Here is a 16,033-nt window from a genome sequence, read left to right as displayed (position 1 = left end):
AACCATATGTTGTAAAGTTTATATTTTTGATTGCAGTTCGGTCGCAAATTCATCGCAAAATACAATTAAAAAAAATATATATTATTATAAAACCATAATTTTTTTGCACCTGTGAAAATTGGCGCATATATATATATATATATATATATATATATATATATATATATATATATATATATATATATATATATATATATATCAAACGCAATTCAAAAACAATATAAAAATGTAATTGTTAATGTAGTTAATGTATTGAACAAAATTTCAAAAAACAACTGGAAAGCTAAAAAGGTCCAAAATCAAATTTACGCGGTTGGTCATCTGCACGATCCAATATCGAATCGCCCGGAGGAGTACCTGCTGGATGTGCTGTAGTGTCGGCAGGGGTGACCAAGGTATCGTCTGCAGCATTGGGATCAGGAGACGGTAATGGCTGCTGCTGAGATGTCAAAACATTTCGATTTGTAGCAAGCACAGGATCAGAGGAAGAAGTACCAGCACTGGGCTGACCGGACAGCCGCATGACATGCACTCTAAGTTCTGCAATCTGTCTCTCCTGCTCATCAACACGAGCCCGTAATGCAGTAAACTCCTCGACACTGTGCTCGGGCTGTGATCCTGCGCTGGCTGCAGAAGCGTGAGATGCTGAGCCGCAGTAAAATTGTGATGCCTGAGACCCGATGCCATATATCTTCCTCTTCTTCTCGCCCCCTACAGCCTCGAGATAAAGTGTTACATCATCAATTCTTGACTCAGCTTCAGATTCAGCCTGAGAAGAAACAAGACATTCAAGAGCTGTAGTATAGTTCTCCTGAAAATAAAAAATTAATTAGGGTAAATTATTATTTAGTCCCTCAGGTTTTACATAATTAACCAACTAATCACAAGTTTTGAGCAAATATCTAGCTAGTCCCTCAGGTTTAACTCCGTCTAATTAAAAGGTTCTTCCGTTCGAAAAGTTGGTTTTTTTTCCGTTAATTGAAGACTAAAAGACTAAAACACCCCTCCCTAGCTGACGTGGACCATAAAGGAAAATTATTAGCTAGTCCCTCAGGTTTTACATAATTATCTAACTAATCTCAAGTTTTGCACAAATATCTAACTAGTCCCTCGGGTTTAACTCCGTCTAATTGAAAGGTCCTTCCGTCTGAAAAGTTAGTTTTTTTCCGTTAATTGAAGACTAAAAAACTAAAAAGCCCCTCCCTAGCTGACGTGGACCAGTATGAAGCAATAAGGGAGGGAATTGTATAAACTAAAAGACTAAATAATAATTTTTCCTAAAAGACAAATATTTTAGAATAAACTATTTTCTCAAATCTGACAAGTATTATGGAACAAAGACAGTATTAAAAAAATTAATTTGATATTCTAATTAAATATTATTAAATTTAAGTGAATCATGAAAGTAAATACCTCTTCAAAAAAGTAAATACCTCATTTTTCTTTTTACCCCAAATTATCATCATAGTTTCTTTTTTAGAAAAAAAGAAATAAACATAATTTTCTATTTTATTCATATTTAATATGCAAATTTTATCAAGAAACATTACTATTATCATTGATAAAATCTAAAAAAAAAAAACAAAGTATTCCATCTATTCATAAATACTTTTAATGTTTTTATGGTAATTAAGTAAATAAATTTATTCTTATAAATTATAACAAAATATTAATTAATTTTATTACGTAACCTTAAGTAAGAAAGGAGATGTTATATGATTTTGGAAAATTATAAAAATAATTATTAAATTTAATATAAATAAGGATAAAATTGAAAAAAAAAATTAATTACTCATTAATATTCTAAAAAAAGATATTTGCGGAGAAAACACAGGCTCTAAAATAATAGTTATTTATAGATAAAAAAAGTAATTATTATTGCCACCTATATTATTATAATTTCATAACTTTGAATATAAATATTAATATTTAATGCAAGGTTATCTGTGCAAAAGATAAACTAGGTATATCATTATGGCATAGAAGGAACAAAAGGGAAACAAACTAGGTATATCATTATCGCTTCATACTGGTCCACGTCAGCTAGGGAGGGGTGTTTTAGTCTTTTAGTCTTCAATTAACGGAAAAAAACTAACTTTTCAGACGGAAGGACCTTTCAATTAGACGGAGTTAAACCTGAGGGACTAGTTAGATATTTGTGCAAAACTTGGGATTAGTTAGATAATTATGTAAAACCTGAGGGACTAGATAATAATTTTCCCTTATGGTCCACGTCAGCTAGGGAGGGGTATTTTAGTCTTTTAGTCTTCAATTAACGGAAAAAAACTAACTTTTCGGACGGAAGGACCTTTTAATTAGACGGAGTTAAACCTGAGGGACTAGCTAGATATTTGCTCAAAACTTGGGATTAGTTGGTTAATTATGTAAAACCTGAGGGACTAAATAATAATTTACCCAATTAATTAATCAATGCAGTTGCAAGCATTATTATATTGAACTTTGTACATCTTCGCAACGACTGGAGGGTAAATGTAAATATTCTTCATTGTTACTTACATTGACGCCCACCGCACGTCTGTCGACAAACGTATTAAGATCGTGGTCCTTCGTGTGAGTGGATGTAAACACCTCAATCGGTGTGGGCTCACGATCATATTTTTCAGCCTGTAATTAATTTTTATGCATGATATATTAATATAGTATCCTTTCATTAAACATCAGTTTCACATACTATGACTAGTTGACTCACTAATGTTTATTTGTCATTTATTTTAGTTACACAATTATATTTATTTGTCATTTATTTTAGTTACACAATTATATTTATTTGCTTACACATATATTAATAGATTTAGTTCTTTTTCGAACATTAATTAATAAGATGTAATTTTTCACTTTACTTTCACTAACGATACAAAAGGATGTTCTTCAACTTTAATTTTACTAAGAATTTGGAAAGTGTTTAGAAATAAGTAGAAAATAACATGAGAATTTTTTATTATGTTTCTTTTATTATGTAGATATATTTCAAATTTTAAAAAAAAAAATTGGCGGCACTTCGGCACAACACAATCAAATCTCAAATCAAAACACACTTCAATAAATATTTCTATATTATACCAACATTCTCCAAAAGCAAAATAGCCACTACTAGGCCTCCAACGCAAATGCATCATTCATTTCATAACAAAAAAATATATATATATATGAATAATAACAACAATAATAACAAATAGAATAAAATGTATTATTTCATAATTACAAAAAAATGAATAAGTTTATTTGTCATTTATTTTAGTTTCACAATTATGTTTATTTCTCATTTATTTTAGTTACACAATTATGTTTATTTGTCATTTATTTTAGTTACACAATTATATTTATTTACTTACACATATATTAATTGAATTAGTTCTTTTTTTAACATTAATTAATAACATGTAATTTTTTATTTTTCAATCAATTCAACACCAACTAAACTTTTAAAATTGCATTACATAAAATTACATTGATTAAATTACATATATAATTTTGCCTAAATTATAAAAAATTCTAAATTATCATTACAATATCACATTTTCTTTTTTTTTCCAATTTTATCATTCTTTTCAATAACACACACAATGCACAATACCAACTAAATCACAACTACAACAACTAAAACAACTAAATAATAACTTATTTCTACAAGAACAACAAAAGAAATAGAAGTTCCCAAAAAAAAAAAAACGAAAACGGAAAAAAAAAAAATACAAACGTACATGAACTGATGACCGCGAACGACGAGGAGAAGGGATCCTCTGGCGACTGGCGTTGCAATGGAGCGGAGAAGGAGGTGTCAACCGGCGCGGCAAGAGGTTGGGACGGCGCTGCGAATGGAGGAGGAGAAGAGAAGAGGAGAAGAAAGAAGAAAAAGAAAGAAGAAGGAGGGCACTCATTGGCGTTTAAAGCCCTAATATTTGGGATCGACCTATCGGTCACAAATTTTGTTAAAATCGGTATCAATTTTTAACTCTACAACGTAGTTTTACTTTGCACCAAAATTGCGACCGATTTGCGACCAAAGTGGTCGGTCGCAACGTATTAGTAGCAAATCGGTCGCAAATCCTTCGCAGAAATTTCGTCCTGAATTTGAAGAGCGCAATTTTGCGACGGAATAATACATAGTCGCAAATCGGTCGTAAATCTGTCTTAAACTAGTCGCAAAATGGAAAACAAACTGGCGGAAATTATTAGCGCTACAATTAGCAACTGCTTGAGTATCAGTCGCAAATCGGTCACAAATTCTGTCGCTGTTTGGTCACAATTTGGTCGCAATATATACACGATCACAATCATCGCAATTGGTCGCAAATCAGTCGCAAAATTGCAATCGATTTGTGTCGGTCGCAATTATCAGTCGCAAAAACACAATTTTTTTGTAGTGTATGTTGAAAAGAATATAAATGACATATTTCATATTTAAATTGATATTTTAAAGAGAGAAATAAATATATCATTTCTTTTAATGAGATATTACAGTGCAAGACATGTAACTAAAAAAAATATTTTACTGTATATATAAAAATCACTTTATTTATTGCAATATAAATAAGAATTTATACTTTAATTATATAAATAAAAAAAGTTAAACGAGTATAAAAAAAAAATCGATATATAACGAGTATAGTTAGCATGCATTGCACGTCATAAAAAGAACTAATATATATATATATATATATATATATATATATATATATATATATATAGTGTTTTGCTTATTCTAGCTATTGTAATGATAAAAGATTCATATATAATCCACCATAACTAGGCTCAATTGAATCTAAAAGTCAAAAACTGAGAAACTTTTATTGCACGTATGTAATGTTATCAAAAATTTTAAATTTGTGGGCGTAACAGGTCATTCCAAAATTTAGAAAGCCATAATTTTTATTTTTTATTTTTTTGGCCATAAGTGATATTTCCGCTAAAGCTTTTTCCAAGAACAAATTTGAGTCTTAAGGAGGAGTCCTAAGGTTTTTCTATGTTACTATAATATATTTCTCAGTTAAGAAAAATTGAAATTAGATCCTAAATTATAGTCAAATTAATACATGAAAACTTCTATTTTTAAAATCTAATTATGATGTCCACAACTTATTTGATTATGAATTAGGGACCAATTTATTTTTTTAGCTCTTAGATATTTTTGGTTTAAATTAAGCTATGATTAAATATATCAATCATTTGGTGTAAAAAAGTAGAACTCTTAAAATCATGTGATGTAGTAGTTGATTAAGTGGCTTGTTCGGCAAAATTAGATGTTTTGCTAGTTGTTATTTATTTTAGTAGCGTTTAACTGTATTAGCTATTTGAGTAGCTTTTTATGAAATGTTAAAAACTAAGTGTTATATGAGTTAATTTTTTATAAAATGCTACTTTTTAATCTCTAAAAGTTAGTTTAAACGTTATGTTATCAAACACCTTACGTTTAGCGTTTTCACTAGAAACTACTCAAATTGCCCGATACAACCTAACGTACTTTTTGCTTAAAGTTGTTCAAACCTCTAGTACTATCAAGTATATATTATATTTTATTTCTAAGCTAATTCCACCATTTACCGTGGGCGCATGTTAGAAAACTTTTAGTTGCTTTTGGTAGAAAATTATAAATTTTTTTTTCCACTGTAGTGGCTAAATTTTTATTTTTTCGTTGACTAGTTTTTGTTTCTAAACTCTCTTTTTGTTTATTATTCTTTATAAAATTATTTACAAGTTTAATTGAGTTTGATTGAATTATTATATCGAACTAAACTCTCATACTTGATTTCTTTGTGGGATTTTTTTACTTTTGTTCATTATTCTTGCTTGATTTCTTTTTATTCTCTTTTATTTCCTTCAATTTAAATTTCTGGATTATTTTCTTCTTATTATCAGTTAATACAATTTTGATACTTAATAAATAATTATTGTAGGAACGATATTATACTCACTCTTTATTACTTGTTTGGGGTTTTATACACTTAAGAAAAAGCCTATCACATCTCTTTTTTACATTTTAAGCATTGTTATTCTCTATCATTATTATTTTCATTATATGAGTCAATTTTAATCTCCACCTACATACAAGTTACATTTTTTATACTGTCCATTTTATTTTTTTTAAATAATCATTAAAGCATTTACTTAAGCAATTCGAAAACAATTTATAATTTTAATGTTTTGACCCATTAAAATAATAAATGTTGTTTTTTATGATGCGCAGTAATATAAAATTTAAAGTAACTTTTAAAGGTTAAAATAATATTTTATAAAAAAATTAATTTTATAATATTTAATTTTTTAAATTTTATAAAAGCTATTTAAATAGTTTCTAACTACTCAATTAAAATAATTAATTTTACGAAACAGACGTATAAATAAAAAATAATATTGGGTTAAAATATCAAGTCCACGCATTTATTCATTTTAAATGTTTAATTGATAGACTGAAAATTCTTGCATCCCTTTCGCCGTAATTGTTTGACGGTGTCAAGTCAACAAATATAAAAAACGATGCATCGTAGGACTAAAGTTAACAACAATATTACACATGAAAAACGTTGAAGTTTGGAATAATGTGGGACCCACATTTGAGGAAATTATTAGGAGTAGGAACAAAGTCAGCATCGTTGAAAGTGGACAAATGAAGGCTGTTAAAGTTTCAAAGGGCGAACATGGGCCCACTTTTATTTAATTAAATTTTGTCGAGACTACCGTTAGTTCAGCTAACTAAAGATAAATCCTTTGAATTTTTTTTGCGGGTGTTCCAAATTTTCTACTTTTCATTTTTACTTTTCAATCATAGAAACATAGTTTTTATTGAATATAAAAGTAAAATGACATGACGAGTGAGAAGTTAGAAATTTATTTTAGGAGAATAAAAACATATTTATTTATATAAATAAATATATAAACAAATATATATTACCTCCGTTTTATAATACTTATCGTATTTAAGAAAATAGTTTATTCCAAATGTTTATCAAATATATGGTTTTAAAAAGTAATAAATTCATTTTTTTTCTTGTTTACCCTTTATGACTAATAATTATTGCTTCAATTTAATAATTTTTTTTTATAGAATTAGTTTTTAATTAAGGATAATATAGTCAATTTATTCAATAATTTATGGTAACTTATTAAATTTAATAATTTTCTTAAAAAATATAAAATTTCAAATATGCAAGTATTATGGAAGAAAGGTAATATTAGATATGGGCAATACTTTTTAATAAAAATAAAATAAATAATTATAAGATAATAAAAATATTTGATTTAAATAATAAGTTTCCATAGAAAAAAACATTTCTTGTATTAAAACAAGATGAAGTGATAATTTACCATAACTTTTAAAGATATTAATTTTAATTATATAGTGTTTAAGTCGTTTGATAATTTTATTTAAATATTATTAAAATAATTATTTCTTTAATTTTTAAAATTTTAAAATACTATTTTTAAATATTTACTAAAATAAATGAAAATATAAAAATACATCATACGCTATCATTTATAGTAAAAGATAAAAAAACAACTTTGAATAAATTTAAAATTTAATCAATTTAATTTCATGTTGTTTTTTAAAAAATATAAAATAAAATCATGAATTATAATATTAAATCTATTTATTGAATAATTAAATATCATATGTTTATCAAATGAAATTAAAATTTTAAAATATTTTAAAATTCCGTAACCGATTGAACTCTTATAAAATTGTGAGAGTTATAATAAAATAGATCATTAAGGTCAAATTTATATATTAGGTTAAAGATACACTGGATTCAATTTTAACGGTCTTTGGACATATGAAATGTTGTGTATATTATTGACTTTGACCCGAGGTAAGGTAAATAGGAGGTAATGGACGTAGAAAAGGGCTGTGTGGGTTATTATTATAACTTGAAGTAGATTAAGTAAATTTACGTAAGGTTACAAGTTATTGAAATTAATACAAACGGCAGAGTCAGCTGAGCATTGCAAGTCATATTGATTAGCTCCTAAAAATTTTTTGCAAAATGTAATGCATTATTTTAATATAACTTCATATTTTCATCTCAAACTCTTTCGGTCTCAAAATAAAAGTCATTTTAAGGTGATTATTTTGTCAAAAAATATAAATTATTTTGAATATTTTAATGAGTAATAAATTATATTTTTTTCAAGTATTAGATAAATGAGAGCAGGAGTGACAGAAGTTTTGGGTCACATACTTTTGACTTTACTATATTTTATTATAATTTAACTAGTAAAGTATTTCAAAAACAAAAAAGTGACAAATAAAAATTATTTTAGTATATATTATTCAAACTGAGGGACGAAATCAGGATTAGAAAGAATACGAGTAGGGTAAATTATAAAGGATGGAAATTAAGGGGGAAAGTGATTTGAATGTTATAAAAACAATGTTCCAACTTTGAATCTTTATGGCAATTTTAAACCTTTTTTTTTTTTTAATAGAAGAGGGGCCAAATGTCCCTTTTCATGAATGGAACGTTTTTTTTTTTTTTTTTTTTTTTTCGAAGGGATGAATGGAACATCATACCTGTTGAAACTTTAATTAAAAGTTATAATAATTGTTGTAGTTGGTTGCCCACCTAAGACTGTGATGGATAAGTTATCGTTCTTTAAATTTTAAAATAATCCAACTTTTAATTTTATAATTATTAGAACCAGAATCCGGTCCAATCCTTACCAAAAAGTTGACGTTAATCCTATCAGAAAATTTTTTAATCCACGTCACCAAGTTAGGGTTTATCTCCCTCCTCCCTATTTTTTTCTTCTTCACTTTACTCTCTCTCTCTCTACAAAAGTGAATTAAAGAAACAAAACAATCAAACAAACAAAAATGTGCAGACCTTCAACTTTGCTTAGATTTTTGAATGATCTCATCTTAATCAAAGAAATAAAGAGAAAAGAAATTTTAATAATTTGAATTACAAATTATCGATAAAAGAAAAAAGAAACATAAAGGCCATTGAAAAGCAAGCACAACGGACGAGAAACCAGACACGAAAATTTTGTAACAGCACAGCCATGTAGGGGTGTCCATGGTTCCGTTACAAAACTGACGGTTTTGATTCTAAAATCCACGGTTTTAGTTTCAAAAAATGTGAAATCGAAAATTGACGGTTCCGGATATAGTTTGGAATCGAACGGTTACAGTTTCTTAACAGTTTCAAAATGACAGTTCTGCCGATTCGCTGATCGATTTTCCAGCGAATCGCATAATTATAAAATTAAAAATTAAGGAATATTTTTTTTGTTGAAAATTTAAAATTTAAATATTTATGAAATAATTTAAAAAATTTTAAGAAAAAAAAAATTAAAAAATGGCTTGAACTTTAAAAAAAAAAAAAAAAAGAAAGAGCTTGGACTATAATCAGACATTGGACTTTAGAGAAATTATTTGACAATAATTTGGACAATTATAAATGAGAGAGCTTAGCAAGATTGAAGAGCAGAGAGTAGTAGTGAAACGAACCGGAAAATCTTTTCAAAATTTTTCATTTAAAAATTTAATTGTAAATTTCCGGGGCGTTTCATACAATAATTCCTAAAACTTAATAAAATACCAACAAAAAAAAAATGTCTTCGTTAAACTTCATGGTCTTCAATAAAAAATCTTGGTTTGTAGTAGCTTGATTTTGGTTTGCATAATTATCAAAATTTTAGGACAAGAAAATTGGCCTTGAGCCAACATGGGAGTTGTCATGTTGGTCAATCTAAGGAGTATATTTTAAATATTATTAACAATTTGAGTCAATCTAAATGGAATTTAAAGCGTGAATGTCGTCTTCTACTTGATAGAACTTTGCAAGTATACTGGTTATTCGAGTAATATAGATAAAGTTATTTTCCTCAAAGAATGGTAGGATTGGGCATTAAATTACTAGCAATTGTCTAAAGTTTAATAAAGTTTAAACTTAAAGATCTTAACTTAAAATTGAAAAAGGGCAGAAAAGAGTTGCAACTTGCAAAGTCATTCGAGTTAACCTCTTTTGACTTTAGCAACTTAATAAAGTTTACTCATTCTCAACATATATTGGCACACTTGAAGGAGGATTAGTCCAACACTATCCTAGACTCTTTTCCAAGAAGGCGTGCTTAAAATATAAATTACCTACTTTTATGGTCTAATGATGATTATAGTTCACTAAGTTTATTGATTCTCTTTAATCCTTAATGGATCTAGCGTATTCCTAAGTCTAAACTTCTGGTTAAATATTTAGTCTTTCCAATGGTATATTTCATCTTCTGATACTTCACTTGCTCATATAAATTCATGCAGAAGTCTGACATTTACATTCACAAGCATTGAACTCACTACAGTTTAATTAAGAGCTACCAACCATACATTGAAATCAAAATAAATATTTACAACTACATTATTGTAGAAATGCTTGAAGAAAGAGAGATGCTTCAACGACTTAATGGACTGGAGTGGATTCATTTCTTCTATACATGTCAGGAGTATCGTTGATATGCTCTTTAACCCTTAGCGTCTAGGTTGAAATGTACACTTGAGATGCCGGCTGTGAGTTTGTTCTTTCAGTGCCCGTCCGCTATGTCGTCAATTTGTGCCTTAGGACAGGCCTCTTAGTGACGATTTATTAGTGCTCCAATGGTCGCCAATCGACCCGTCAAGTTCTCTTTCGCTGCAGGTGAGGAGATTTGCTTTATTCTGCCTCTTTTTAGCCCTAAATGCTCCATTTTTTACCTATTCATAATAAACAAGTCTAGGATTACAAGAATATGGTGCAGTTGGCAAAATGTAGTATTGTTTACACAATATACTATAAAAATTGTAATTAAATCTACCTAAATGGCCCAAAACTATGTGTAAATGCCCACAAAAATTCTAAATGCTCATGATTTAATTGTTGTATTAGATCTTCTTTTCGCCTTAAATGCTTAAAAATGCATTAAGATCTTAATACATGCAGTGAATATTAGGCGAAGAACAACATTTTAATTTTGTATGATATCATTTTACCATTGTTAACATAATTGAAGTGCTTAATGGAAAACAATGAAAGGAAGCTATGTTGCAGTCCTTAAGTGATCGGTCTCGGTCGATGGTCAAGATATGCTGAGTGTTGACCTGTAAGTAAAACTAGACTTTCTGTGTAAATACACAGCTACAACATGGAACGCTACATGAGTGAAAAAAAAAAAAAAAAAAGTTGACAAAGCATAATTATTAAATGCGCGCCTTACTTAGGACGCAAGGCTGGAACCTTTAAACACTCAAAGGTGGGTGAGAATAGTGAGGCAAGTGCTTTTAGGCGTCGGCGCAAGGTGCAAACAAAGGTGTTATGCAACCTTTTTTTTTTTTTTGTTATTTCTCTCCCTTCTGTTCTATTCTCTGTTATTTAAATTCAATACCTTAAAAATAAAGGTTATATGGGCCAAAAGTTTTTCGGATTTGCAAAATTGCAATTAAAAAAAATAGAAAATAATATTTGCAATATAATTAATGCAACTAGTTATTAGGAGGAACTGATAATTTATATTTGTTGTTTAAGGTTTTGTATATTTTTTATTTTTTATTTTCATTGATATTACAGGTGTCTCCGGGCCAATGGATTTAAGCTTTATTCTATTCGAGTCGCCCAACCAAGGATCAAATACTCAACCTCTTATTTAGGAGACTCGAGTCCTTTCCATTCGGACTAACTTTTGTTGGTAATATGTTTCACGTTATTAATGAGAACTTTTTTGTTCAAATTTGAAGTTATTATATGTCTTTTTAATTTTTGCATCTCACCCCACTCAGATGTGTGCCTAGGCTCCAGCAGTGCACCTTGAACCGTTAATTGCTATGCAAAGAAAAAGCATGGCTGCAAGTGTAATTAATTGTATTACCTCATGAATGTCTATGTTACTTGAAGTTGATTCGTAGCTCCATGCGCTAGTCTTGACAAGTTCGTCTCTAATCAAAACTAGCTGACTCGTGGCTTTTTCAATGCTTATTCTTTCCCTTGGTGATTCAGCAGAACAAGCTACTCCTATTTCAAATATTGAAATCAAGAATTCCATTAGTCTACCGCTCTGAGCATTCTTCATGCTTATTTCCTCTGCTGCTTCCTTTAGAAGACTAGGATCTAATATTTCTTCTGCTTGTTCTGGCAAAGCAGTCTTGACATAATCATGAAGGTTAAAACCTTGGTTGAAAGTTCCATCCACAGGCCTCCTCCCAGTGAACATTTCCAACAGCAGAATACCATAACTATAGACATCACCAGTTCTTGACACCTCATTGCCCGTGCCATACTCTGCTTTACGCACAAAATGGCTTTGAAAGTGTTAGATTTATTGGAAAGTCGTATGGAAATACTGTCTCTACTGAAAATAATAATATTACCTGGAGGAGCATAGCCGATAGTTCCTCTTATTCCAATAGAACTCAATTGATTGGACATTTCGGCATGGCTTGGCGCGATATAGAATTTAGCTAAACCAAAGTCTCCTACATGCCCTATCATTTCTTCATCGAGAAGAATATTGCTTGGCTTGAGATCACAATGAATGATTGGTTTTTCTGCACAATGATGATGTAGATAATCAAGTGCACAAGCTACATCAATGGCGATATTTAATCTTTGCAGAATGTTTAAGCTCCTTGATGCTACATTTATCTCATCTGCACCAACAACTGGATGCAACCACTCCTCTAGACTTCCATTAGCCATGAACTGATAAACTAAAGCCTTAAAATCATTGCCATGATAATCAACACTGGAGCAAACAGTTAGCACCTTTACAAGGTTTCGGTGTCTGATGTTTCTTAAAGTTTCACACTCTGCTAAGAAACTTTCTAAAGCTCCACGGTCCATAAGGTTAAACACCTTGATAGCTATTAAACTTTCTTCCATGTCAAGTGTTCCCTTATAAACAGACCCAAAACCACCCATCCCAATCAAATTAGCTGCAGAAAATTTATTAGTAGCTTTATACAGAGTGCCATAAGATAGTTCTAACATTTTCTCCTCTGAGAAGTTCAAAGTGGATGATACCCTTCTCTTCTTCTGCCTAAACTTGGAAACACAAAGAGGCAGAATAAACAAAACCAATATGACTCCCCATAGGGTAGATATGATGATAGCAACCAAAAATTTCAATCTAAGACCCAATCCACTCTTCTTAGGCAGTTTGGTTACACATGTAGGCAAATGGAGTTCAGGCGTGCCCCCGCAAATTTTATTGTTTCCTTCAATTGAAGTAACACTCATATTCCTAAAGACACCTTTACTAGGCACAACACCCTCAAAATTATTGTAAGACAAGTTCAAATATAGCAACAAGAGAAGGCGTGACAAAAATTCTGGAACTTCACCTGACAAATTGTTATGAGATAAATCTAAAAATTGTAGAGCTTTTAAGTTACTCAAAGATGCAGGTATGTGCCCTTGAAAAATGTTTCCTCTCATGTCTAGTGCTTCTATACTTGAACAACTGCCAAGAGTGCTTGGAATCTCTCCTGATAACTTGTTCCCAGAAACAGAAAATCTGCCCAGGCTTTTTAGGTTTCCAACTTCCATGGGTAGGGTTCCAGTCAAATTGTTTTCAGATAGATCGAGGAGGATTGATAATGAAGAGAGACTTAGAAGTTGTGGGGGTATAGAACCACTGAGATTGTTTTGAGAAAGGTCCAAATAAGCCAAGTATTTGAAAGTTCCAAGACTTGCAGGGATTTTACCCACAAAATTATTTGCCCCTGCATAGAGCTTAACTAATTTTGTTAAGTTTCCTAAAGAGGGTGGAAGGTGCCCACAGAACTTGTTTATTTCAAAGCCTAATTCCCCTAGATTTTGAAGCCTTCCTATATCGTACGGAATGACACCCGAAAGTTGGTTGACTGAAACATCAAAATTCTGCAAGTTAACAAGATTCCCTATTCTGCTTGGTATGGTTCCTAGTAACTGATTTTGAGCTACTGACAACATTTTGAGCTCTGTTGAAAAATTGCTTATAGTTTCAGGTAAAATACCTCCGAAGTTATTATCATTTATGGCCAACAGTTGTAATGAAGTGATGTTGGTCAAAGAGTAGAGAAAGCTCAAGTCATCGGCTTCGCCACCAGTTCCTAGATGGTTTCTAGTAAGGGATAATGACTTGAGTTTCGACAACTTCTCAAGAGAAGGCACAGTTCCAGTAAGTTTGTTTACAGGCATTTCAAGCTCCACTAGGTTTGAGGCATTGGACAATGAAGAAGGAAATTTTCCAGTGAAGCTGTTATTAGCAACAACAAAGTATTTTATGCTTGGAAAAGAAATGCTTAAATCCGAAGGGAAATTGCCTTCAAATTGGTTTTCTGAAATGTCTAAAGTGACAATGGAAGATAGATTGAAGAAAGAGAGAGGAATGCTACCTGAAAGCCTATTTGTACCAAAACTCAAGAAAAAAAGCTTCTGCAGCTGTCCTATAGTCTCAGGTACTTTTCCAACCAACTTATTGTCGGCCAGCGATAAAGCATCCAAGTTTGATAAGTTCCCAATAGAATAAGGAATATTTCCTGTTAGTTTGTTTCTAGAAACTTGAAGATATTGTAGCTTGGACAACTTGCCAATATCCACAGGAATATCACCTTCTATCTGGTTAAGACCAAGTTCAAACTCTATAAGACTGGAGCAGTTTGATATATTGGTCGGAATTCTCCCACATATTGAATTGTTGGTCAATAGGAGTTTCTCTAAACTTTTCAAATGGGTGATTTCTTGTGGGATTTCATCGGTGAAATAATTGTTTCGAAGGTTTAATTCCTTTAGAAAGCTCAAGTTGCCAATGGAAGGTGATATAGAGCCTGCAAGGTTTAGGGAATTCAGCTTCAACACAGCAACCCTCCCTTGTCTAGCATTGCAGGTGACACCACGCCATTGACAAAAGTGGATGGTGTTATTCCATGATCTCATAACGCTAAAAGGGTCATTGGTTATTTTGGCTTTGAATTCGAGCAAGGCATGAAAGTCACTCGTATTGCTACTGCCAATAGAATCGATGATTGAGCCAAAGAATATGAGAACGACAACGGTAGCGTAAGTGGAGAAAGAAAAGGATAAATTCATGTTGGAAAGGCCCATTTGATGTGAGTATATCGAGAGAGAAGATCATATATATATATATATATATATAATTTAAGAACTAAAGAAAGACCAGTTGACGGGATGATTTTTTTAATAAAGAAAGACCAATAACCAGGATTCTTTTGCCACTGTTTGGAACAAGACCGGGCAGCATGAAAAAGATCCTAGAGTTTTTAGTCATGATTTTGAAGTGTCCGTTGAGGTGGAAGGTTCTATCAAGTGCTTCATTTCCTCCCCAAATTTTTATTATTTGATAAAATAGCACATTAATGGATAATTTGTTCAACATTTCATATAGTAACCAATGAAATCAAGCAAAACAAGAATTAACGTCTTTGATAGAAATTCGAGACAGTTTTTTTAAATAAAATATTGTAACAATTATAAATTTTAATTAATTCTCAATAAATTTTTATATTATAATTACTATCTAAATATTTTTTTTCTTTCGCAAAGGGGCATGTGTTAATTGTTTATTTCAAGAATGGGCTAAATTCTGCAGTTTTTTTCCGTTTTAACATTAAAAAAAATAATTCTAATTAATTTAAATAAAATAATACCTTTTATGTGGAATATTTTTATAGTCTTAATATCTAACATTTCCTTCCAATATTTCACACCAAACATCCTTAAGTTATGAAATTTTCATTTACTTTGCCTTTCTCCCTAAAAATAAAAAAATAAAAAAATAAAAAGAAAAAGAAAAAGAAAAAGAAAGAGACCATTACCATACCTTACTGTACTCTACCTACCTTTTATCCCGTCTCATAAGTAGTTAGAATTAATATTCTAAGAATCAAATTGGCTATTGACTAGTGAAAATATGATTTCACTAAATTTGGAATATTTGACCGGATTCAATATAGTTGAGTCGAATTTTTATATATGTTTATTAAACACAATTAAAAATATAAGATTTATAAATAAAAACAATTGTTAAAAAGAATAAAAAAACCAAACTTAAT

The 16,033-nt window shown here is 30.3% G+C and overlaps 1 protein-coding gene and 1 long non-coding RNA gene across 2 annotated transcripts; one reads left to right on the top strand and one right to left on the bottom strand.

Moving 5' to 3' along the window:
* Positions 1–10,314: 10,314 nt before the first annotated feature.
* On the bottom strand, positions 10,315–15,375 carry LOC149495790 (receptor kinase-like protein Xa21). The gene is made up of 3 exons (XM_089722214.1): positions 12,350–15,375; positions 11,851–12,260; positions 10,315–10,702 (listed from the first exon to the last, which is right to left on the bottom strand). Exons 1-3 carry the CDS (start codon positions 15,063–15,065, stop codon positions 10,568–10,570), a joined length of 3,261 nt encoding a protein of 1,086 aa, XP_089578340.1. The 5' UTR covers positions 15,066–15,375; the 3' UTR covers positions 10,315–10,567.
* LOC149495791 (uncharacterized) lies at positions 10,509–11,712 on the top strand. Its single transcript, XR_016321100.1, has 2 exons — positions 10,509–10,646; positions 11,553–11,712. It is a non-coding gene; the product is annotated as an uncharacterized LOC149495791 (long non-coding RNA).
* Positions 15,376–16,033: the final 658 nt, after the last annotated feature.

The sequence above is a fragment of the Jatropha curcas genome, chromosome 6, assembly GCF_041381405.1.
Source record: "Jatropha curcas cultivar XTBG-Jc1 chromosome 6, XTBG_Jcur_1.0, whole genome shotgun sequence".
In the NCBI taxonomy this organism is placed as follows: domain Eukaryota; kingdom Viridiplantae; phylum Streptophyta; class Magnoliopsida; order Malpighiales; family Euphorbiaceae; genus Jatropha; species Jatropha curcas.
The sequence above is the reverse complement of the archived record's forward strand: the minus strand, read 5'-3'. Positions and strand labels throughout refer to the sequence as shown.

Bases quoted from the DNA above. Each gene is read 5' to 3' on its own strand.
- LOC149495790 (XM_089722214.1), bottom strand. From the start codon at position 15,065: ATGGGCCTTTCCAACATGAATTTATCCTTTTCTTTCTCCACTTACGCT. The intron at 12,261-12,349 runs GTAATATTATTA...TGCGTAAAGCAG, and splicing joins TATCGGCTATGCTCCTCCAG to AGTATGGCACGGGCAATGAG. The intron at 10,703-11,850 runs GTAATACAATTA...TATTATGAATAG, and splicing joins GTAACATAGACATTCATGAG to GTAAAAAATGGAGCATTTAG.